This window comes from Ascaphus truei, chromosome 2 (assembly GCF_040206685.1).
Source record: "Ascaphus truei isolate aAscTru1 chromosome 2, aAscTru1.hap1, whole genome shotgun sequence".
In the NCBI taxonomy this organism is placed as follows: Eukaryota; Metazoa; Chordata; class Amphibia; order Anura; family Ascaphidae; genus Ascaphus; species Ascaphus truei.
Window position 1 is genome coordinate 85,146,237 of NC_134484.1, and position 24,106 is coordinate 85,170,342.

Genomic DNA, 24,106 nt, shown 5'->3' on the forward strand with positions numbered 1-24,106 from the left:
TACCCTGGTCTAAAGGATGATGTTGTTCTAGATCTAAACAGGTTAAATAATTTATTTTTTGTTTAGTAATAAACCACTGTAGAAGATACACAGGAGGTCCCAGTTTTATAGATTACTACAGAATATGCTTAACTGAAAACTCTTCTTTATTTTCAAACTCACTGCATAGAAACTACAGGGAGTCCTCTGTTATCCAACAGAATCCGTTCTGGGAGTAGCGTTGGATAGTGAAACCATTGTAAAGTGAATTCCATGTAAATCAGTGGCAGTGAGCATTGGCTAACGCATTCAGGCGTCGGATAACGCATTCCGGCGTCGAAAAAAGGCCAAAGGGTTGTATTGTAAGGCGTTAGATATGCCATTCGGAAAGTGAAACGTTGGATAGCGAGGACTACCTGTAATTTGAAAACAATATCTATCAATAGATTGGAGATCTTAAATATGGGGCCAAATTATTGGGAATAAGTTAACAATTGTAAACATAACAGGTATTGGTCAGGCAAACTTCAACAATTTTGTTTTCATTGTAGTTTATCAGTGAGTAGCATCTAATTGCCTGTCTACACCAGAAGAGATGTGAATTATATAATGCAGTTTAGTAGCCATAAAGTTTGTAGCGGAGGAACATGTACAATAGCTTGCTTCACTATTTTACAGAGAAGACAGACATAAACTGCTGGAAGCTCAAAATACAACATTTCTTTGGTGCACTAAATGTATGTTTTGCTGCACTAAATGTATAAAACAATCCCAATTAAAACAATTGTGTTTATGTTTTATTTGTTTGCCCCTTATACATTGATATGGGTACAGTAAGTGATCCTCATATTGTGTCATCATTTTTCTATATTTGAAATTGCAATATAACATTGATGATTTCCTTGTAGAACTCCATGAAGGTTATGTTCAAATGTCTTTGGAAGAAATGTGGGAAGGTTCTGAGTACAGCTGCAGGAATCCAGAAGCACATAAGAACCCTTCATCTGGGGTAAACTACGTTTCTGCCATCCTTGTACAGTTTAAAGTTGCAGGGCTAGTAGCCATACCACCCTTTTAGACTAAAGGTCAATAAGCAGCACTGCTTGTGACCATCTCAAATGTAGGAAACTAAACATGAACAGGGGTGATCCACATGGGACTACAATTTCAATTACATGGCAATACACACTTAGGATTTAAGTTGTTAGTGAGCATTACCATACAGTAGCTGTATGAGAAGGTGTTGTGCTACCATACCATTAAACATTAAGGCTACGCTTATAGTGACAGCGACTATGACGTCAGGCTGCGGTCGCTGGAAAAATCAAATTGAGATGACTTTCAGCGATCACAACCAAGCCGTCGCTCCGTCGCGCTTACAATAAGCGCACGCGATGGCGGCAATGCATTTGATTTTACACAACGTCGCGTCGCTGTCACCGGCAGCCTAAGGGAGTAATTCTGTATATATATCTAAATGGCTGTGCGAGCCGTTTTTTGGACAAAAATCCCAATTGAAGTCTATGGGATTATCGGCCAGAAACAGACCGATCGGTCCCTTCAGTGTACATAGAATAAGTATATATATCATAAGTATATGATAGGTCATGTTCCAATGATTTAAGGGCTTATTCTATAAACTCCAAAGTCGACTGGAGTTTTCGGGACAACAATGGGCAGTTGCTGCTTCAGAACTTGTAGAATAGGTCAATTTTTTCCCTTATTTCCAGCTCTGAAGGCCTCGGATTTTAATCAATGTTTTAGTTTGACAGCTAATTCCTTTCCTGCAGGAGTTTAAAGTTCATTGCTTGTGGGAAAGTGAAAATGTCTACATCTCCAGGGAATAAATTGTATAAAGATACTAAATCTGTCCAATCTATTTATGGTACACAAATCTTCTCCTTATGAAAAGTAGCCAAAGTCTGCAGATCATCAGCATATCTTTAATGTTTAGTTTTGCATAAATCTTGTCCACTCCTCATCTAAACCTCAGTAAAATATAGTAGGGAGTGTCCCTTGACACCTACTCAATATTGTTTAGAAACATGGTAATGCACATATGATTAATTTCCATTCCGAAACATAAGTAACTATGCAATAACCCACTTCTCATTATACTGAACAGGGGAGTTAGAAGTTTAGAGGAAGTTGGATTAAATTAGGGCTGCCAGAGGGTACTAAAATGTTATTAGATGATTCCAACCTATTATTAGAGAGCACCAATAATTATTTTTGGATCTCGGGTTTCTGGGTAGAAGCTTTAGCGTAGATGTGTGCAATCATACTCAATGTTGCCTTATGTTACAGGTGAGTCATTTTTATGAGGGATTGCATACAACATGTTCTCCCAAACAACCAATGGATGTTGAAATGTTAGCTTGTAATGTAGACCTTTCCAAGAGCTCAATAATTAAAGTTTAGTATTTGCTCGGCTACAAGTAAAGCCAATCAGGCCTCAATAAAAAAAATATTAAGACATGAATAATGCATTTTTCATGAGCAGTTATTAAAACAGAGATGTGCAATGTTCCACATGGATCTACATTTAAAGAAAATAGTACATAGATCTTGGACCACACATTTATACTCTTATACATTGGGGGTATTATTGTACAGCATCATTTTGTGTTGACCATTGGCAAAAGGAAAAAAGGAATCAATGCAACCACCATAACGATGTCATCAAAAACATTGCACTGGAACACAAACAAAAGTTAATTAGATAGTTGCACCCTTGGTAGGGAAATTATAGATACTAATTTGTTATACTGACAATAAATACAAAAGTAAAAAACATTCATAATTAACCCCTTGCTATGAGTGCGTTGCTGGCTCATCTGGCAACCTAGGGGTTCACAGAGTGACATAGTTTTGAGATGTTCTTCTTATGCTTCTCTTTCTAGACGTATTGGGGAATCCGACGACAATGAAGGAGAAGAGGACTTTTACTACACAGAGATCAGGCTTAACACTGACTCTGTTACTGAGGGGCCAAGCCACCCCTCACCTGTATCTCCATCTTTAGCATCACCTCCCTCTACATTATCCTTCCCAGATACCAGGTGCAGTGAAACTCTTTGTGCCACAACAGAGACTAAACTGAACACACCTCTGAGCCGTTCAGCTCCTAGCACCTTCTACCTCGTGCACTCTGAACATGCTTACCAGGTAAACTGATTGCGTGTTATAGAACCTGGCAGCTGTGATACATGTTACATACAATCCATTGTAATCTGAAACAACAATGAAACAAGCTGGCTTTCCTGTTACTTTGCAGTACTTTTTGTACTTTGTGGCCAGGTGTAGGGTCAGCCATATGGAGGTCTATGGTAATTTCACAGAACTTGTTGAATACACACACTGTGGGCAGGTTGTTTAACTAACTTCAAATTACTGCGGGCTGTCAATGTATACTGAGATGTATGAACGTTTGTGCCTGTTAATGGTGCCATTTTTCTTTCTCTTTTAACATAATGTAATACAGGGAGTTCTTCGGTGCTGAACCATGCTATTTTTGCCGCGAGGGACCCCCGCATTTCCCAAGATGATTAACGGCATGCCGGTGTTCCATCCTGGGGAAGCAATGTGGCTGCCAAATCTCACAGTCAATCCCGCCTACGCTGGGATCCTCTTATGTGGAGGCGCTGCACCGCGAGAGATAGCATCCCAAGGCTCCCCAGGAGCGGAAGCTTTGGCCTCCTGTGAGCCTCACAGGGACAGCAGCACGCGTAAACGTCCGCGGTTTCCTTAGGCATAGGGAAAGGGGGTTACATTCAAATAAAGATATACGTACAGATGTCAGATACTTAAGTAACAGGTTTCATACATTTGCATCCAGTGAATATTGACTCGAAGTAACTTTGCTGCTGCGCACCATGTAGCATATTGAGTCCTTTTGATACATATCCCCCATTATGTCAACTGGCAACCATTAGTGGTTGGTTTGGCTGTGGTCTTTATGGTGATCAGTACAGACTAGGGGCTTACATCGCCGTGTTAGTTATAATACTTTATAATGTGTTGTAATATTTCATGTTCATATGAAAAACGTAATATTAAATGTATTTTTTTTGCTGTTTCTTTGTTTTGTTTTTTTTTTGTTTTACAGGCCACCCCACCTGTAAATATTCCAGGCTCAAAAAAGTGTAACCCAAATAGTAACCACTTTAATCAATCCTGGCAGTCTCCTCCTGTTACCTTCACTGGCACCTCGGTAAGTAAGAATAAATCTAACATCTGAGCACTAAATGTAGTTCATGTATCGAAGCTGCAGATAAAATGTTTGGTTAAAAAAAGTCTACAGCCGTGTTGCATTATCTATTATAAGGAATCGCCAAAGGCAGTGGTGTCACTGCCTCTGAACTGGGTGAAACTGGTACAAATCCAGGGTCAGCTCTCCTTGTGTATTGTATTGTATGTCTTGTGGACAAGATGATTTATATCCCTGTGCGTCAGGCACCAAAAATAAAAGTGTAAGGTCTTTGTGGCAGGGTCTTATTGGGGATGAATCACTAAGTGCCCATGCTGGGTTCTGCATCCTATTTTATTTGATTAAGTTTGACAGCTCCTCCAGTTCAAGTGAGATTTAATGACTCCCCTGCACCCTTCACTAGGTGGCTGCAGTGTATCTGGCCCTCATCTCCTGGCATCTACTCAAAGTCTCAGCACAGCAGTGCAGGCTGTGATGTCACCTCAGGAATCTGGCAGATATAGCTCTAGTGGTCCTAGCTGAGTCTGGTCCAAGCAAGCCAGGTCCCACGAAACACATAGAGCAGTACCACTCTACCATTCGTCTGTCCAGCCGAATTCTCTGGTTACATCACCAGGATGTTACGCCATGCCGCACCATCGACTGAGCAGACACTGAGAGAGCATATAGCAAGGCACACAGCAGCCAGCCACTGGGGAATGCAGGGGGTCTCAAAATCCCACTTGGACTGGAGTGCACTTGTGAGCGCATTACCACACAGTTTCCATTTTCTGTACATTAAAGATGGTTTACACATTGGAGATAGTTTTTTGCACTTCTTTTCTATAGACTTCATTGACACTGGATGGTGAATGTACTGTGATTGTTATATAAGAAAAACTATAGTAGTGAAATGTTAAAACTACAGACTTTACAAGCAAACATATTTTCCAACATTTGCTCTGAAATAAGAGACATTTGTTTACTTAAAAAATAAAGGGTTAATAGATTTTGTTATAAAAAATGAAAGTAGAAGTACTAAATATCAATAAATCAAAATATAAGAAAAAATACAATAGCACATAAACATTGTACTCTACAGAGTAAACCGAAGAATATATTTAGGAAAAAAATATTTCGGAAACAACAAGGCCGAATATATTTATCAACTACAAAAGATTATGTTAGTATTTGTACTTTAGATGGAAAAAAATCATTTTCAATTTAATAACAATAATCTTTTAGTTTGCAAAGTAAGCAAGTGCAGCCATCTTATCTCGGCATGAGTGCGGCTACTGGTTAAGGAATCAATACTGAATATAAAGACCAGATTAAGGGATGGAATTCTTTTAATAAGCTTGCCAACAAAATTGCAAACTTGATTGATGTTTAAAAAAAAAAAAAAAAAATTGTATATATTTGAAAAAATACAATTAAATTTTACTTTACAGCAAGGGTTCTGAGGAAGATTAGTTATTATTTTCCCCTTTTTCCTCTGTCCTAATGATAAATTAATGCGATTTGTACAAACCCCTTATCAGGTTGCCGATGAAAGATTAACCATTGTGGTGTTTGGTGCATTTTAAAACAAATATCAGACAACCATTGCTATTTATGCATATTTATAACATTCATATGAAAAAATGGTAACCTGAACTGTAGAGGTTTGCTTTCCTCTTGTTATTCTCTTTTGTGACATTACTGCGTGTTAAGTAACACCTTACACATGTACAGCAAATAAAACTACCACTTGTTAGCACATTCACATCTAAGACAGGTCTACAACCCTGACTTTCGCCATAATCTCTACTCATACATTGCTTCCCTTGCAGCCAGGGATTCTGGGAAATGACATGCAAATGAGCACACAGTGCAGTGTGTCACCTTTGTTCACATGTAAAGTTTATTTTTCTAGCCTATGTTTAGAGCAAATAATTGACATGCATCCCTTCACATGACAAGCTTTAATCAATTTCCAAAGGAACTAAATATACTGTACACACGTTTGCTATAAAAGAGTAGCCTTGCACAGGATGCAAAAGAAAACTTTTTAAGTAACTTTTCAATGTAATCGATTTCCACAGAAAGATTCCATCACCCTTAAAGTTAAGTTTTCACTCATTTATTTCATGGGTAAAAATGTATATATTTCTATTGTTCTATTTTCATCTCTTTGGCTAAAGATGGCAGTAGAATTAGTTTAAACAAAACAATAAAAGAAAGTAAGTCTAGATCAACAAATACAAACAGTCCTATAACAAACGAGATTAGACACTGTAGCAATGGTAAAAACACTCCGAGGCCTTTGTTGCAATGGAGACGTTAAAAGTAAAAAAAAAAAATATTCACAGTCTGAATATTAATCAGCGTTAATCATTTGCATTAAATCTACCAGACATGCCCCTGCATTAGGTCCCTTTGGTCCAAGGAGGGACTGCCCCTTTAAGCTTAATTGCCTTTGTTAAGGAAGCCAATTACTTTATTAAACTGTTTAGAAACATATTTTGTGAGCTGAGCAGTCTCTTTAGCACGTAGTAAGACAAACCAAAGGCAGAACTCTTCAAAGAGCAATCCCTCCTATTACCAGAGTGAACTAACTCAGTGACACGTTTAATGGGTCTCATATGGACAATTGATACCTTTTTTTACCCAAATCTAACACCTATTAGGAGTGGGTTGATTTACTCTGGCTACTCCCTTTTGTGTGATGTTGCAAGTGCTTGTACAGACCGAGCCCCCTCTACACCCCTCCCCTTATGTTATTGACTCTCTGATAAAGACAGGGTGGGATAAGCATAAAGAAAGCACTTGGGGGAGGGGGGGCCGTGCATGTGATGCCGATGGGAGAGGATGTCTGCTAGTGTAGCTCCGGGGATCTCTTAATAGATAACCCGCCCGAACCGTACCAAAATTAAAGTCAACTTACCTCCCCAGGCCGGGGAACTCCCGAAGCTGCCGGCTAAAAGCAAAAGAGCCTCCACGCAAGAGTGTGCTCCTTATCTCTGAGTCTGGAACAGAAGAGGGTGGTACTTCCCCTTCGCGGGTCACGTGGGTAGCCAGATCGGGAGATGGAAAGGAGAGAGACAAGAGCCATCACTCTAAAAGATCTGCTAGTGATCTCTACATATATTAAGGAATCCTTTCAAACTGATCTCCAGACTGCAGTAGCAGAATGGAAAGTAGAAATGGTTGCATTGGCTGGGAGGATCTCAGTCTTGAAGCAAAAAAAAATGAAAAGGCTGAATGGGGAGATGAGGTTGTTGAAGGATAATATAGGAGACCTGACGAACAGGTAGAGGAGGCATAATCTCCCAATCAAAAATGTTCCTTAGTCAGTTGCTCTAGAGTCCATACAGGGGTACCTCAAGATCCATCCTTAATAATGGATAGAGCCCATAGGGCATTGGGCCCCAGGTTTGAGGAGATCCAGGGACATAATTCTCAGGATGCATTATTTCTCAACTGTAACGGATCCGCACCTTAGTTTACTGTTTGCCTTGCCTTACAGACCTGTGCAGCCCTGGAACACTGCTCCTGATATTTACTGCAGCTCCACCCTGGATTCACTCATTAATGCAATGCTGTCACACGCCCCTTCTGCTATTGGTGCACTGACCTTTAAAGACACCTTTCCCACAATGCTTCCCTGCCGAGCATAACCCTTCCTGGTTGTCACAAGTGTTCTGCCACAAACCCTAAGGCTTGGCTCTGTTGTGTACTAATCTCTCTCAAGTTCTATTCCCTAGTTCACGCAGAGGTCTGTTCCTGTTTCCTGTGCTGAAGCGGAGTACTCTCCATGTTAACTTCAGCTCCCTGCTTTCCTGAGGCCGGCTGCTAGTCTCACGCAGCGGCCTGTTCCTGTCTCCTGTGCTGAAGCGGAGTACTCTCCATGTTGACTTCAGCTCCCTGCTTTCCTGAGGCTTGCTGCTAGTATCACGCAGAGGCCTGTTCCTGTCTCCTGTGCTGAAGCGGAGGTTTCTCCAGTGTTGACTTCAGCTCCCTGTTTCCTAAGGCCTGCTATCCTTCCACAACAGAGCCTATCTACTGGTACCTGGGACCTGCTGCTCATTCTCCATTGCAGAGGCCGTGTACTGGTTCCTGTGCTGAAGCGGAGGTCTCTCCAGTGTTGACTTCAGCTCCCTGTTTCCTGAGGCTTGCTGTCCTTTCTCAGCAGAGCCTATCTACTGGTTCCTGGGGCCTGCTGCTCATTCTCCATAATTCCATGGTTCCTGTGCTGAAGCGGAGCACCTCCTGTGTATACTTCAGCTCCCTGTTTCCTGTGGTCTGCTGCCCTACCCTTAGCAGAGGCCAGTCTAAGAGTCCTGAGGTCTGTAGCTCTCTCTCTCTCTCCTTGCACAGGCCCGCTCTGGACTCTTGCGCTGAAGCACTGGTTTACCAGTGCTGCCTGGCGGTGTGCCCACTCCGGTCTGCCTATCCCTTCCTGAGACCAGTACCATGGGCCATGGTCACCGCACGTGCAGAACCCACGCCCACGCTCACGCTCCTAAGCTGAAGCGGGGAACTTCTGATTACCTGTTGCCGAACTCCTGCTTGAATAACGTTTAGATACACAAGGAAAACATGTCGCTCACCGTACAAACAAATACAACACAGACAGTAACTACCTGGTGCATAGGAGAAGCAAAGGCATAGCACACACACATGTAATCACAGAAATTACACAAAGCCCCCAGTATTTGCACTCTGGGTAGGTGACACTATAAATGAAAGTGACGTAATACTGAGGCCCAAAGAATAGCCTATTCCCCTAAATGGGGGCGGCTGACCCCATTTAGGGGAATAGGCTATTCTTTGGGCCTCAGTAATACGACACTTTCATTTATAGTGTCACCTACCTAGAGTGCAAATATTGGGGGCTTTGTGTAATTTCTGTGATTACGTGTGTGTGCTTTGAATAACGTTTACCCTGATCTCTCCAGTCCTGACCATGGCTTGTCCACTGATGATGTTACCTTCTCCAGTCCCGACCCTGCTACGTACGACTACGAACTGCGCAATCCGGATCAGCCTGTGCGGTCTAAGGTCGGTGCTTTTACAACCCCACCTCAGCCACGCGGTCCGACCCAGGTTTGTGGCGAGCACAACTGTGACATCAACTAAGTAGAAGATCTTGGCTGCCTGTAGGAGAAAATATGTAATAATCTTTGAGAATTTGAACCTGCAAGTGTTTAGCAACCTCTTCCAAAGTTCCATCGCCAAGAGGAGAGAATTACGCCTTATAACCACGTTTCTGTGGGAAAGAGGCCTTAGATATAGGTGGGGCTTCCTGTTCAGGCTGGGGTGGATAGAATTGACCGACAAGTCTCCCTGTGGTTTCCAGAGGAATAAGACGGCTTCCTGAAGGAACTAGGCCTTGAACCTAGAAGCCCGGGTGGGGACAACGCTCGGCCGACCGTGCCATTGCACTCAAAGGGAAAACAACGCAAGCCAATCAGTCCCTACAGACCTGTGAATGCTATACAAACCACAATGGAGCAAAATTCAAGGTATTTCCACACCACTGCGACTTGAAGGATGTTGAGAAAAATGTTACGCTCTTGTAGAGGTCCTCATAAAAGGCCCAGTTCTATTTGTGTTGAGCTCCTCTAGGGGCATTCACCTTTGGCGGTTCAATCCTTACCAGCCTTGAGGTGCTGGAGGCACCACTGTTAATGCTGGTTTGACGGCGGATGATCATCTTCTGCACAGATTCCATGAGTTGCCAAACCCAAGTAATGTACACTCTGCGTAGGAGGGCACAGTTTGGTACAGTTATGCATATCCGTTATCCAGGGTTTAGATGTACTCATACTGGGAAGATGCAAGAAGAAAATCACTCCTTTAGTATGTTAGTAAAATGAATTACTATTCGGGGTCTAATCACTCACCTGCAACTGGTGGCAGTTATATCTGTTATTGTTCTTTGCTACTCCCCCTCCTTTTTATTTTTTGGGGTGGCAGAATGATTATGTTGATGTTTGTGTATTTGCCGATTATATGATGTACAGTTATTGCTTTGAGATATATAAATATTTGGATTGTTATGGTGGATGTGAAATGGCTTGGGCGGAACAGGACCCTGGAGGGGAATCTGGGTGCGCCCCAACTATTTTTAGGCTGTGTTTCTTGGCCTTCTGAACGGTCCCTGTAACAACACAAAAAAGGGGGTTTAAAAGGGAATCCATTGCCATAAGTTGACTGGGGGGCTAAATATGCACGTAGCTGGTGGGCTCCCCCAAGGGCTTACTGCCAGTTTTAGTATGGAACGCAAAAACAAAAGATAAAAACCGGGCGCTTCTCAAAAAATAAGTGAATATTAAATAATTAAATAATTATACGATATACGTGACAGTGTGATTCAATTGATAATCAATGCACAAATTGTGTTTAGTGACCTTCACCAATGTGTAAAAAATTATATAAATAATAAAGTGCAATACAATAAATAAAAAAGCAGCTCTACACCCTTAGGACGGACTGTTCATGTCCAGATGGTTCTTGTGCAGATTTTCAAATTGGAGCGGAGCGCTGGGTGACTCAGGATTATGAAAAAGAAAAATGAATACAATAGTGCAGATGGTATTGGAATAATAATATAAATAAAATGTTCTCTGTAGTGGTGGTACTCACAGATTGCACTATCAAATATAAGCGTATCAGAGACCCTTCTCTCTCTGATGGGAGCCCTTTGATGGAAATCCCTCAGAGTGGTAAGTAGATAACGGAAGCTTGTAATGGAGTGGTTCAATAATTCTCCCAGGGGTATGTGGAGTGATAGAGAGAGAACACACGATGGAGTAGTACAGTCTGAAATTGTATTGGCAGCAATCAACAATTATATGTGTAATACACTCACATTTTGTGATACAATATGGTTCGTGGGAGAGGACAGCTGTGGATGGAGAACGCCGGTGGTTCCTGGAGCGGAGGAGCCCTTCCGCATACGTCACTGGTGCCTTCGTCACGTCCTGTGTTGTCGTAGGTCAGGGCGGAAGAGGCTGCCTGGTGTATCCGTCTCCTACTAGCTTGCCAGCAGTTGTCTCACGGTTTCCTCAGCACAATCACCTCCCACAGCGGATCGATTCTACGCGTTTCGCTGTGGCTTCTTCAGGAATCGAATTGAAAAGTTGCGCTGCCACCCCTAAATCCACCGTGGCACTGTATTTTGTCCATCTCTGCGTGAGTGCAAGTGGTCTTTTATTTTAAAAACACAGTAGTGAAGCAGGGGGTCTCCAGAGCTGAACCGCATTAATTCCATCCTCTGGGACCCCCTGCTTCCCGAGTTACAGGCCCTGTTATGGGGTGCCGATATCCCTCTGCTTTGTCTAAATGTCCCAGTCACGTGGGCCGTGACGTGGGAGAATTTATACACGGCGGAGATACAGGCACCGCATAACGGGGCCTGTAACTCGGGAAGCAAGCGGTCCCCAGATCGGAAATGAATGCGATTCAGCTCTGGAGACACCCTGCTTCTGCACCCTGCTTTTAATAAGACAGGCACCATCCTGTCTTATTCAAATAAAAGCTGTGCGATCGCCTATTAGAGGCGCGCAGGGAGATTGAGTGATTCAGTCTCACTCTTAGTGTGCGTCTATTACAGACATTTGCTGCTCAGTATGATTCACACAGTTTGAGTCCCATTCAAACACAGGGACCCCTGCTGTGTTAATCCCGATGGGCCATTAGCAACTGCTAGTGCTGTGGACTGTCAAGGCATTGCACGTGGTTGAAAAGCCCATGCTTGCAGGCAAGCAACCGACCATAGTGCTACATCGGTATCATAGAGAAGGTGTCCAGTGCCACAATAGGGACTATAACCTGTTAAAATCATGCTCCTGTAACCGTAATCCTGCAGGCACCTTTTCTGAGACATAGATATGAGAAATGGCGATTTAACAAATCTCTTTTAAACTTCCCAGAGATTGATAAACTTTTTTGAGTGCTGACCTGGTTTTTTTATCCCCCTTGCGAGCGCCGTCTGCGCATGCGCGATCAGCACTTGCCATCTGCTCAAGCACGATCTGAGAGCTCCGACCGCGCAAGCGCATGTGCGACCGGCAATCCCTGTTTGCTCATGCGCAGCTGGCAAGTGCCGATCACATGTGCGGTCGGCAAACCCTCTTCGCGCATGCGCAGTCATCGAGCACCGACTGCGTATGCGTGCAATTTGTCTTGTTTTTTGCCAGATGGTCACCATATGTATTGAAATGTATTGAAATATGGTCACCATATGTATTGAATCTTGCACAACTCTCTGGGAGGCGCTTAAGCCTCAATTAGGGAACTTTTATTTCCATTGCTTCATACAAAAAGAAGACAAAACTACAATTAATTCCAAATCTGTCGGAAAAAATAACAAAGGTAGAAAGGGGTTATAAATCTCTTCCGACCAATAAAATATAGAAAATGATACAAACAACTAGGGACTAATTAAAAGAGGTCCAACTAGAAGAGACAGAGAAGGCTATGAAATGAACAAAAGAGATGTACTATGATAAGGGTAACAAGGCAGATCGAATTCTGGCTAGCAAACTGAGGACAGTTCAATTGTGATCACGGGTATCGGGCTACAATGGTGATATTACTTTTAATCCCTCACTGATTGCCAAGGAATTCTATCATTTATATTCCAATCTATATAGTTTAAGCAAGGAAACAGCAAAACCTATTCCCACTCACTCGTTATTAATTACTATTTAACAAAATGTAAATTACCCAAGTTATCCAGGGAGGATCTTTGCCCTAAATGCCAGAATGACAAAACTAGATTTAGACATTCCAAATAAGGCACGGGTGGCCTGCCAAATACTTATTCTAAGAAGTAGGGTAATATTTTAGCCCTTTACCTGTTAAACCTTTTTAATTTCGTTTTCGAAGGGAATCCGATCCCCAAACAACATTGCAGTTGTCCACAAAGAAGACAAGGATCCTCTGAGTTGTGAAAGCTACAGGCTGATCTCCTTACTGATCACGGAACTTTAAATGAAATAGTAAAATCTTGGCAAATAGATGAAACCTGATCCTTCTTAGACTAATGCATAATGACCAGGTGGGCTTTGTTAACGATCGACAGGCATCAGACAACAGTGGGAAGATCATTAATATAATAGACCATATCAAATGGGACAGATACTTAAACTATTCTGTTGAGCTTGGATGCTGAAAAAGCATTGATATGAGATGACATTCTTGAATGAAACCTTGGAGGCCTTTGGATTTATAGGCTCCTGCCTAACAGGTGTACAAGCCCTATATAACAATTCAACAGCCACTCTAAAAATAATAGGGCGGTCATAGGGTTACTACAGCTATGGTAATTAAGGGGTTAACCCCTCCTGCTACCAACGTGGTAGGCATAAACAACCACCACAGGCCAAATACCATTATCACCCTCCCCCACTACCCACAATAAACATTAAAACCCCAAACTAGTCAATATACCCATTGATTGCCAGTGTGGTTACCTATGCCCTCAATGGGAGCATAGATAACCCTAATTGCAATGAATGGGCACCCTCTCTACCTCCAACAACTCCCCCCCCCCCCGCCACCCCCCAACACATACAGTACAGTAATGGGCAAAATTACTATTATCCTGATCTGGATAATAGCTCATTTGCCCATTAAAAATAAAACAGTATCCAGCCAGCATAAAGTAAATTAAAGTTTCACTTAGCCCTGCCAGGATGAAAGGCCATCCTTGTCTTCCTTCCCATCCTCCGTGGCAGCAACATAACAATAAAAAACAAACTAATGGGCGCGTGCGTGACATCAATGCGGGTGCACACAGGCTAGGGAAGCTACGTGCCCCCCGGCGAGAAAATTCATTAAAATCCCCCGATCGCCAATTTGTTTAGCCCCGCGAGACATCCGACTAGCCGGCAGAACGGACAGGGATGTCCTCTAAGAGGACCCCGAAGGTGGGGGCCTTGGAACTTTACTGCTTCAGCCGCGGGCAGCAAGCGGCACCGGAGAAAAGAAAAATCAAAGATGGCGTCGCTGAACGCAGGAGAGCGCGCACCTGCAGGCAATAACAAGGGAGAGTGGCAAGTAACGGATCTTGAGGGGGATATCCTTAACAGAAAAGCCACACTAAGAAATCAGTCAGAGTGGGCCACAGCAGGTGAGGAGGCAGTGGGGGAGCTGCTACTGCACTGCAGAGTCGATATATTTTTTCACTTTTTTTCTAAAGCTATACCTCAGTTGCCGTTTTGGAATGCTTGTTAAACAGCCAGCTTTCGGTATTACTATAATGATGCCTGCCCTGTGCGATCCTCAGTATTACCAAGCAGGGAGTCTGATTCTGCTGATTAAAAAGGGTTATTACTGCAGCACTGTCTCATTGGGAGTATTTTTTATGAGAGAAACTGTGGTGCTGTACACCATCCAAAAAACAGCCACGGCACTGAATGCACATCTGCGGTGGAGTAATTATTAACTTCCAGTTGCTTCGGTAGCTGAATTGTTAATTGTTAAGTAGTTTGATGAATGTAATTGTTGACTTTGTAGAACAGACAATGGAAGTGGAGTAGATGGAAGTTCATCTTTCCACAAAAAGTACAATTGATCACACAGCTGCAAAATCCTCTGGCTTTTTTGTCCACTGCAGAACTGGAAAGTGTCCGATTCATGCTGAGAACGCGTAAGCATTTAGGCTTTGAACGTTTCACAAATTAAAGGGGTGTTTCCAATTAGTAGACAAAAGGTATTTTTAAAACTACTCAGCAAAATAATTGGCTTTATTCACTGATTAGGTTTGGTGAACATGTTACATATGTATGTCTTATGCAAATAAATACGCTTTTCTGTTCAATACATGAAATGTTTATCATGTCACACTTAACATTTATTGTAAATAACTAAAAAAAAAAATCGTTCAGGAAACAAATTTGAACAAATTTAAAAAGAGAGAGATCAGTTTCTCACCAGGAGACGACTTTAGCTCTTATAGTGGTGAGCGACCACTTGAATATCAAAATGCCAAGTGTAAAACTTATAATGAAGTGCTCAAGAATATTGATGAGTCCCTATGGACATGTAAAATCAACTTATCATACAGTTGAAGTGAACATGCACAACAGAAGGAAAAAAAATCATTGAGTGGTAGAGAGTGTAATCAAGAAAGTGAATGGATATTGTGAGGTGCATGCACTCGTTCCACACCAGTGCTAGAGTAGTACAGACCTTTGGTGGTTAATACCCCCTATTATGGTTGCAGTATGAAGCTCAATGCTAGACATGTGAGGATCTCTCCACACTGCTCCTAACTGAGCTAGTCGCACTCCCTGCATCACACACTGGTGACGTCAAAATAACCCGATGCGCGTTTCGTCCGTGACCGAACTTCTTCGGGGTAGGCGTGTGTTCTGACTGACATGGGCTTTTTGAAGCCAGTGGTTGCCATTGTAGCAGGTATGTGCTAAGCTTACTTCCTGCTGTTCGGTGCCATTTTATTTAGCTAGATTGCCAGGGTGATTGTAACCTTGGACGCAATTAGTATTTTAGAGTTATCATGCAATTTGCTGTACTGCCACCTCTTATTCATGGCTTATAATTTTACCTTAGGAGCACTAAAGCCCACGTTTGTATAAATACGAAAACAACAAATAAAACCTTATTTTTGTTTAGTGCAGAGGCCTCTATTGATTGTTGCTAGGTGTGTTAATGTAGTTCTCTAAGTGGAGCTACAGATATTGCAGGCTACTATCCTATACTATACTATGATAGATAATCTTACTTTCTGATAGCTGATGTCTTAACTAATGTTATGTTGCTGAATATATATCCTATGCAACCCGATTGAATATCTTTTTCTTCGTTGCGTTTTGGTGTGATTGCAATTTACCTATGGTGTGATCGGAGGTTGTTAATTTAGCATTAAGCTTATACTCATTGCTCCCATATGATACACCACACCCATGGATGTATAAAATGTGCATCTATTTGATACACTATCCACCATATAACGTGACCTATCTCCCTACAGAGTTATATTCACTGTATACTAACTTTTAATATGAGTTTTGGTATATTTATGCGCTACACTAGTCTGATCTCTGAATGAGATATGTATTTACTTTGACTCAATTATCTGGACATTTTTGAGAATCGCTGCTAGGTAATATATCTAGATGTTAATTGGATGTGGAATAGGAGTATAAATATGTTAATAGCCACCTGGGCAAAATTGTTACTCTGACTATTTACTCACTATAGCCATACTAGTATAGGGATTTTTAACAGTGTATCTGTGTTTTTAAAGTATCTATGTAGAAGTAATAAAATGTTATTGTTTTTTGATCTCTCTGGTGATTCTGGGTCACTGACCTGATTAGCAGCACTTCACTGCAGGGCTATTTTGTCCATTGCTATACAATATACATGACACCAGAGTGCTGTATATAGAGGGTATCTGTCTGATCACTCTTTTTGATCAAAACTCTTACTACTATGTTATCACCCTCCACAGCACCTGTCATTTATTGATTAATTATATGGTGATTGTGGTTGCATTCACATATTCAGTAGCAATTATCTTAACCTTAATACTGTATGTCATCCAAAACCTAACCCTAAAATGCCATCCTGACCCATACCCTAACCAGCACTCTCTAAATCCTAATAATCTAAGAGAAAATAATTGCCAGGTAAATAAGGGAGAGGAAGGAGGTTAAAAGGGTTGGCTGCCCGGGTAAATAGACGCTTTCTATTATCAAACAAACTTTTAAAGCAGTGGAGAAACCATGAGTAATTACTGTAATTTATTGGAATCTGTGAGTAGTAAAACACAGTATCACAATTTTAGGGACAGGAGAGCACTCTCATTGGAGGAAAATACTTTGAGTTGACACATATTCTATAGCTTTCTTTAACAGGAAGAAAAAAATCCTTTATTTTATTTTTTAAATATGTCAATAAATGTTACACGTTAAAGTCCTTGTTTCTAATGGCGGGACAATACATGCAAAAAAACGTGCAGTAAACTGTCAACACAAGCAAACATATTCATGAAAACAAATAAAGAAACTCACAAAACTTTAAATAAATAATCAAAGGAAAATGATTTAAATAGGCAGCCACACATATAGGGATGTATTTTCAGTGGCTTCCTTAGAGAGATCAACTGTAAACATTTAATTATGAAACAGTTATATGTTTTTATTTTCTTGGAGTTTATGTAATTCTTAACTTGTAATTATACGCTTCTTTTTTTTTGTTTCTTTGGCTAATGCTGGTTGCATAATTAGTTTACGATAAACAGAATTGTAAATTAACAATTTGGTTGTACTGTATATGCAAGAGTTTACAGTCCTATTAATGAAAGAGATTAGGTAAAGACAAGATTGTAAAAACATTCCAAGCATATGATATGGAGACATGAAGACATTAAAAGTTTAGAAAAAAATATTTTAAAATACCTATAATTGTCTTATATTTACCAAATAATCTCAGACCATTCACAAGGTTCTATGAGTGGAAAAAATCCATAGTAGTATCAGCTGTAAATATATATCACACAAATGTTGACCTCTAAGGAACTAAATCTGTGACGTTTTGGAGTTCTCACTCAAGAAATTGATGCTTTCATGGAACGGTTCTGACTTCAATCTATACAAAAAAATCAGTGAGACTAAGATTAAATCAGTGAGACTCACAGAAAACCAGTGTGAGTTGACAGGTGTGTATAATAGTACAACAAATCAATGTTTTGGATCTTTTGTTTAGGTGGCGTATACAGTGAATGTCATTTGACACTGTCCATGACAAAGTAATTGGTATTTACACAATATCTGTAATGTCACCAATTTTACTATCAGATACAATAATGATGTTTTTGATGGATTTTCTTAATTCAAATAAAACAACACAGCACTGTTCCTGTGCTCTTCAGGTCTCTCTGCCCTGCTGCGTTGGGATTGGGGAGCAAAGACCATCAATACACACAGTCTTATCATCCCCTCCTAGAGCAGGAGTAGGAATGAGGTAAGTGAATACTAACTGCAGAAAGCAGGATTGGGCTTCGGGAAGCAAACCATTGTTTGGAATGTAATGGATAGTAGTGAACTTGATTGTGCTCAACCAAACAATACAGTTATGCCAACATACTGTATAGCCTGTATTTTTCTGAGATTTATATTTTTCATATTCTCTTTGCTTTTTTTATTCCTTCACTGTCAGGGGGTTCATGTGACAATGAGTGGGTTCAGCCTTTCCTTGTCTCCCCTTACCTACCCATTGACATTCACACGTCCCCTTTTCACTACCCCTTCTTCACATCCCATATGCGTTAACAGCCAAATTTTAGATTATAGTATTTTTAATTGCTGTTTATTAAAATGTTTGTTACTCTAAGTAGGCAGTATGACCCCCCCCCCCCATACTGTCTCCCTGCCACCTATTGGTGTGTTTGTTATTGTAGCCAGCTGGCTAGTGTTATCATTAGCCTCTGATATCCAATCACACGGGTGTGGTGGGGACATAAAGTAGGCTGGAGGTGTTAAGATAGTTTTTTATTCCCTGATGAAGTCGCTTGAGGCGTCGCCTCTCAAACATAAGTGATATTCTGGACTATACGACCAGCGACTAGTATCCTGTGAAGTTTGAGTATCCTGAGAATTCACACTCAGTGTTCTCCACACACTCTGCTGAGAACCAAACAATCACTGACATTGCTAAGGTAGAAGAATACTATTTCTGACCGACGTCAGTGAGGTGCACCTATGAGAATATTCTGGTGGTCTACATGTCGGATGAGTGCACACAGAACAGCTTATCCGGGTGATTGTTGCACAGTGGTGGATTCCTGGCAATGTGACAGACAGGCTGAGTGTCTGTGAAATGCGCTATTAACTTTGCATTTCTGTACGTGCAATACTTACCTTCTCACATTGTGAATACCATTTTATCTAGATACAACACCAGCAGTTGTTGCGCACTCTCTTTTTCCTTTTCATATATATCTATATATTTCTGAGTTGACGACCAGAGTAATTCAGTGGGAATCTGTACAGGTCTTTAGACATACAAATGAAAAATTGATTTGTCATGCTTTTGTTCTTCTAACCAACCATATGAACACTATGCATACAATGTACAGTACACTTCAATGCAAAGCAATAATAAGTTTAGCTTTACACTTCTATCTAGAGTTTCCTTTAATTAGAGACCAGTTTGGGGAGCACACATTATAACCGCTGGTCCCCATTGACCTTCCTTTGATACCAATAGAAAACCCTGAAGTGTGTGAAGTCACACGCCTGTTGTTAGAGGATTTAATTAATTTCTGTTTAATATGTTTTGACACATTTTTGTCGCAATTGAACTGATGTGCATTGCAAAGTCAGACATTTGGGGATCTTATAGCATTAGAAGGATGACCAACTAGTAAATGCAAGCCAAAAAGCACAATATGAAACTCTAGAAGTACATTTCATTGTGTTTATCATATGTGTGAGATGAGTTCTAGTTTATATTTCAGTACTGTAAATGAAACAAAGCTCATTCATTTCACTGCTTCAACTTCAAAATGATTGTGGTAACAAGTATTCTCTCCTTTTCTCTGCCAGAAAGCCTCGCAGTGAAGGCAAGAAATGTCGCAAAGTGTATGGAATAGAAAACAGGGATAAGTGGTGCACAGCCTGCCGTTGGAAGAAAGCTTGCCAGAGATTCATTGACTAAATCAAGATTGGGCAACAGCTGTGTTATTCACTGCAATGGGGTGAAGTCCTCCAGAAACCTTTCTTATGGTCCTAAATTATAGATAACTAAAGTCAGCATTTTAGGCCCCTTTTCAAGATCTTCAGTAGTGATATAAAGCACAATGAGTATGTTTATAATGAGAGTATCTTCAAAATCACTGCTGATTAAGAGGGCATCGGGTCTGACGTTGGATGCCATGGTGATGAAGATGTTACATCATAGCACTGTTTGCATGATGTACAATGATACTCACCGACTCATACTGTAGACATATTAAATATTGCTCTTGTGTTTTGACATTTGCCAATTTCCAAGTGAATTCCACGGAACTAAAAGGATGAACCGCAAAGCATATGCACTGTCATTTTCTTCACCTTGGAAGTTAACTATAATCATCACTATGCAGTGGAAAAATATGGTACACAAGACCTAAGAAGACCAAGTGACGCAGAAGAGCAAAAACATATTCTGTATCATGTATTGGAACAACTGAACAATGATTTGTATTGTAGAAAAGGAGGAATTTTAATCTTTGTATGCTTCCTTCGCCATATTTATAACATTCCTGTACTGTGAAATATTGTACCAGTCCAACGTCTTTTATTGGAATTGAGATCTTTTTACAAACTTTTAGGCTAACAAGTCTTCAAGGGCTCTTTTTATACTTTGAAGTGAATCTAAGCTACCAACTATTCAAGATGTAGAAAAACTGGATCAGCACATGTTCAATTATATCCCTAATCTAAATGCTACTTTTTTATGTTCCTTTTGAGGATTTAATGTCTGTTTTGACTGAAACAGAAGAGCTCTGGCAGGAAAAATGCATGTAGGAGATTTGTGAAAAAAATCCCACATGGACTTCATATGAGTCACAGCAAGCACAAACAGCAGAGAATGAATCATCAGTGGGATATATTCCACATGTTCAAGTGTTATGGGAAATAATGTCAACAGCTTTTTATATTACAATGTGTTAAATTGTTCAAACCACTTGGCAGAGGTAATTTGGAGCCTGAGAATTTCATATAAACATCATTTGAAAGCTCCAGTACCTCCTGGTAACACACTAGGCCTGTGATTCTTAACCATCTCCTCTGGGACCACCGGTTTTAGGAATGACTAATGCATTTGCACACAGAAGAATGTACCAAACGTATTGATTAGGCCATTAGTTATTTGTCAAATTAACCTTGGAACATTCAGGAGAGAACTACTTCACCAGGCTATGTATTGAATATTAGTAATCCTTATCTGATGTTAAACGTGCTTCCCTTACAGTAGCAATACATATTGCCTTTTTTTTACATTTATATTGAAGGGTCTCTCAGATAATGATGGCACTGTAGTACTAATGAGAGAGCCCTGATTCAACAGTTACATTATATAGCTGGGTGGTGGCTCAATGAGTAAAGACACGTGAGTGTGTAAATAATAGAGTTCTTGCCACCTGCCTCCCTCTCCGGGAAGCCATCAGGAGAGATCCACTCAGGGACCTGCCCAACAGGCGACCGAGAGAACATAACTTCTTATCCTGCTGAGGAGTGCTGAATCCTTCCAAGCCCGTATCCAGGTGATCACAGGGACCTGTTCCTCACTAGAGACAAGGTGAAGGCAGCATATCATCTGGGCTGGGGTCTTTTACGGACGCGTATGGACATCTGGCCTCCACGAAGAGGAGCTGTGTTGGTATCTGAGAGGATTCAAGCTTGCAGTTATCTACATCCATGCTTTATTTCGATTACATCAGACAGACTGTGATTGCTTTATTTCACTAATTGAGCACTGCACCAGTTCACCTATTACTTATTTGCGCCTTACACTGTTTTACTACGGACTGTGTAAACAATGACACAGCGTTTGAATCAGGGGGACCTGGTTTAATTCCCGGTGTTAGCTCCTTCCGACCCTGGGCCTCAGGCACCAAAATCATCTGGGCAGGGACTGTGTCTGTAGAAATGCCTATGTGCTGTGTACCACGCACTATACTGAAATTGTGAAGCGCTTTGAGTCCCATTGGAAGAAAATTGCTACATATTATATAGGATCCAATCAGTTGATATCAATATTTAATAAGTTCAACATTTAATATGTAATTGAATATTCAATGTTCTCCTGGTTACTTGTCTCAGACTGTAATGTCATCATGAAAATGCCAGGATAAACAGGGCCAACTATCTTCTGAAACAGGGGTCATCCAGAGATAAGTCAATGGTGGATCTTGCTCAGAGAGACATTCCCGGTCAGGTAAGGTGAGACCAAAAACAATATTTTGGTGGAGGATTGCTGCTTTAAATCCTGTCTGATACAATTGAAGAATATATGTTTTCCTTAAATTAGGCCGAGTCATTTTAAAAACCTGTCATTGCTGCAAAAAAAGTTTGTTTACAGAATTTGATAAAGGTGATAATAGGAGACACTCCCTTAATTGCAGCCTATTTTGAGATCGCTCATGTCGGTCAATTAAAAGGTCAACCTGCAATGAATCTACATTTCTCCTGGACCAATACGGCTACTACAGTTTTGGTGATCTAAGCTAGAAGGGAGAAGACACCAACTACAGGGTAGCACTGTTGCTTCATCTAATTATTTTTATATCTAAGACATCAACTTACAGTAAAGAGAATTAAAAAAAATACTTCTATTTGACCAGTGTTACCTGGAGTACATTTATTTATAAAATATTTTACCAGTAAATAATACATTAAGAGTGACCTCTTGTTTTCAAGTATGTCCTGGGCACAGAGTTATGATAATACAAGGTTGTATTAAATGAACAGAGGTAATAGATTTAATTTACAGACATTTAATGGCCAGTTAGAGATAATATATGATTATGGGCATATGTACAGATAAGGTTAAACTTGTGTTAAAAGATATTAACAAACGCAATAAACAAATAGCTAAGGGCAGCAAACGTCTGACACCCTTTGGCTATCCGCCTTTGGGACTACCCAAGATGTAGGCTGAAGGGGTTCTGAATGATTTTAGATTGGCTTTCAAATTCCTTTGTCCAGAGTTTAAACACAGAGGGTGGGGCTGATGAAACACATAGCAGTAAGCAATCCCAAATGTTAACCCTCAACACGCTGGTTCGGTGCAGAAGAGAGCAGCTCTTGGGGAACCCTTTCAGACGTCCTTATTTGGAGCGACAGTGATGTAGGCTGAAATGGAAATGTGGATTTAATTTATATCCCTTTTATTGTGTTAAGTACAATGAGGTGCATCAATTCAATTGTTGGTGGAGATGATCTAAACACGCAAATAATGTTTGATAAAAGCTGAACATTTTGTTTCACCTGGAGTGGAGCACCCAGGCACACAGTATCCCAGGAAGCAGTGGGTCACAGGAGCTGAAATTTACACAGCTTCCTAAAAGAGGGGGATGGAAAGACATTTTTATGAAGGGGGACTAATACTTTAAGAGGACCTAAAAATATATTTAACATCAATATTGCTGTGGAAATCAAAATTGCTGGAGGAGCTGACAGACAATATGTATTTCAGCTGTGCAAGATAATCGAATGAAAAGATGCGTTTGGTTGTACCCACACTAAACTAAACCTGCTACTGCACCGACACACTTTATTCGAGCAAATACCCAGTATGTACCTGGCAGATACCTGGAATGCGCCGCTCCTCACCTCTGACAAGCCCCGTTGCATTTGCCTTCCCAGCCTGGGTTCATGCCTGGCTGACGGGCGGCTGATCTGTTAAATGATAATGATTAGGATTTAATAGGCTGCAATGCTTCGCGTGTCTACCAGATGGCATAAATTCATGAATTGTAATGCAGTATATATATATATACTGTGCAGTATTGCAGCCAGCGGGAATAAAATGCTTCAATCCCTGCCTGGAAAATAACCCAATGCACTCGGGCAGAAAACAGTCACAAACCTCAATACACCCGGGTATACCCGAATTCGTGGGACTAGCCGAGCTCGAATAAAGTGTGTCGCCAGTGTATGCAAAGTTCTATTTATCTTTTTTTATTGTGATCATTGCACAATCCCAGGTGGCAAGAGTTCATTTTTTTTGCAGTTTCTGTGAGAAAACAATTGCAAGGAAAAATGGGGAAATAGAAAATGGGGGACAAAAACTGTCTGTGTAGCCAACACAAGTCACATGAAAAAAATAAATCAGTAGACAAATATCCCCAAGCAAAAGTAATATATTACTTACAAACTTTATTTGGAACAAAACAGCAGAAACAGAGACAACGTTTCAGGTCCTGTCTGG

At 40.8% G+C, this 24,106-nt stretch overlaps 1 protein-coding gene across 1 annotated transcript in view; it reads left to right on the top strand.

The window, feature by feature from the left end:
- Positions 1 to 23,828, top strand: part of ZNF704 (zinc finger protein 704) — a 105,291-nt gene extending 81,463 nt beyond the window's left edge. Inside the window, exons 5-9 of the mRNA XM_075583044.1 lie at positions 888 to 988; positions 2,883 to 3,147; positions 4,088 to 4,192; positions 18,060 to 18,151; positions 19,735 to 23,828. Of these exons, the coding sequence (XP_075439159.1) occupies positions 888 to 988; positions 2,883 to 3,147; positions 4,088 to 4,192; positions 18,060 to 18,151; positions 19,735 to 19,846 (675 nt within the window). The 3' untranslated portion in view covers positions 19,847 to 23,828. The remainder of the gene's footprint in view (positions 1 to 887; positions 989 to 2,882; positions 3,148 to 4,087; positions 4,193 to 18,059; positions 18,152 to 19,734) is intronic.
- The last annotated feature ends 278 nt before the right edge of the window (positions 23,829 to 24,106 follow it).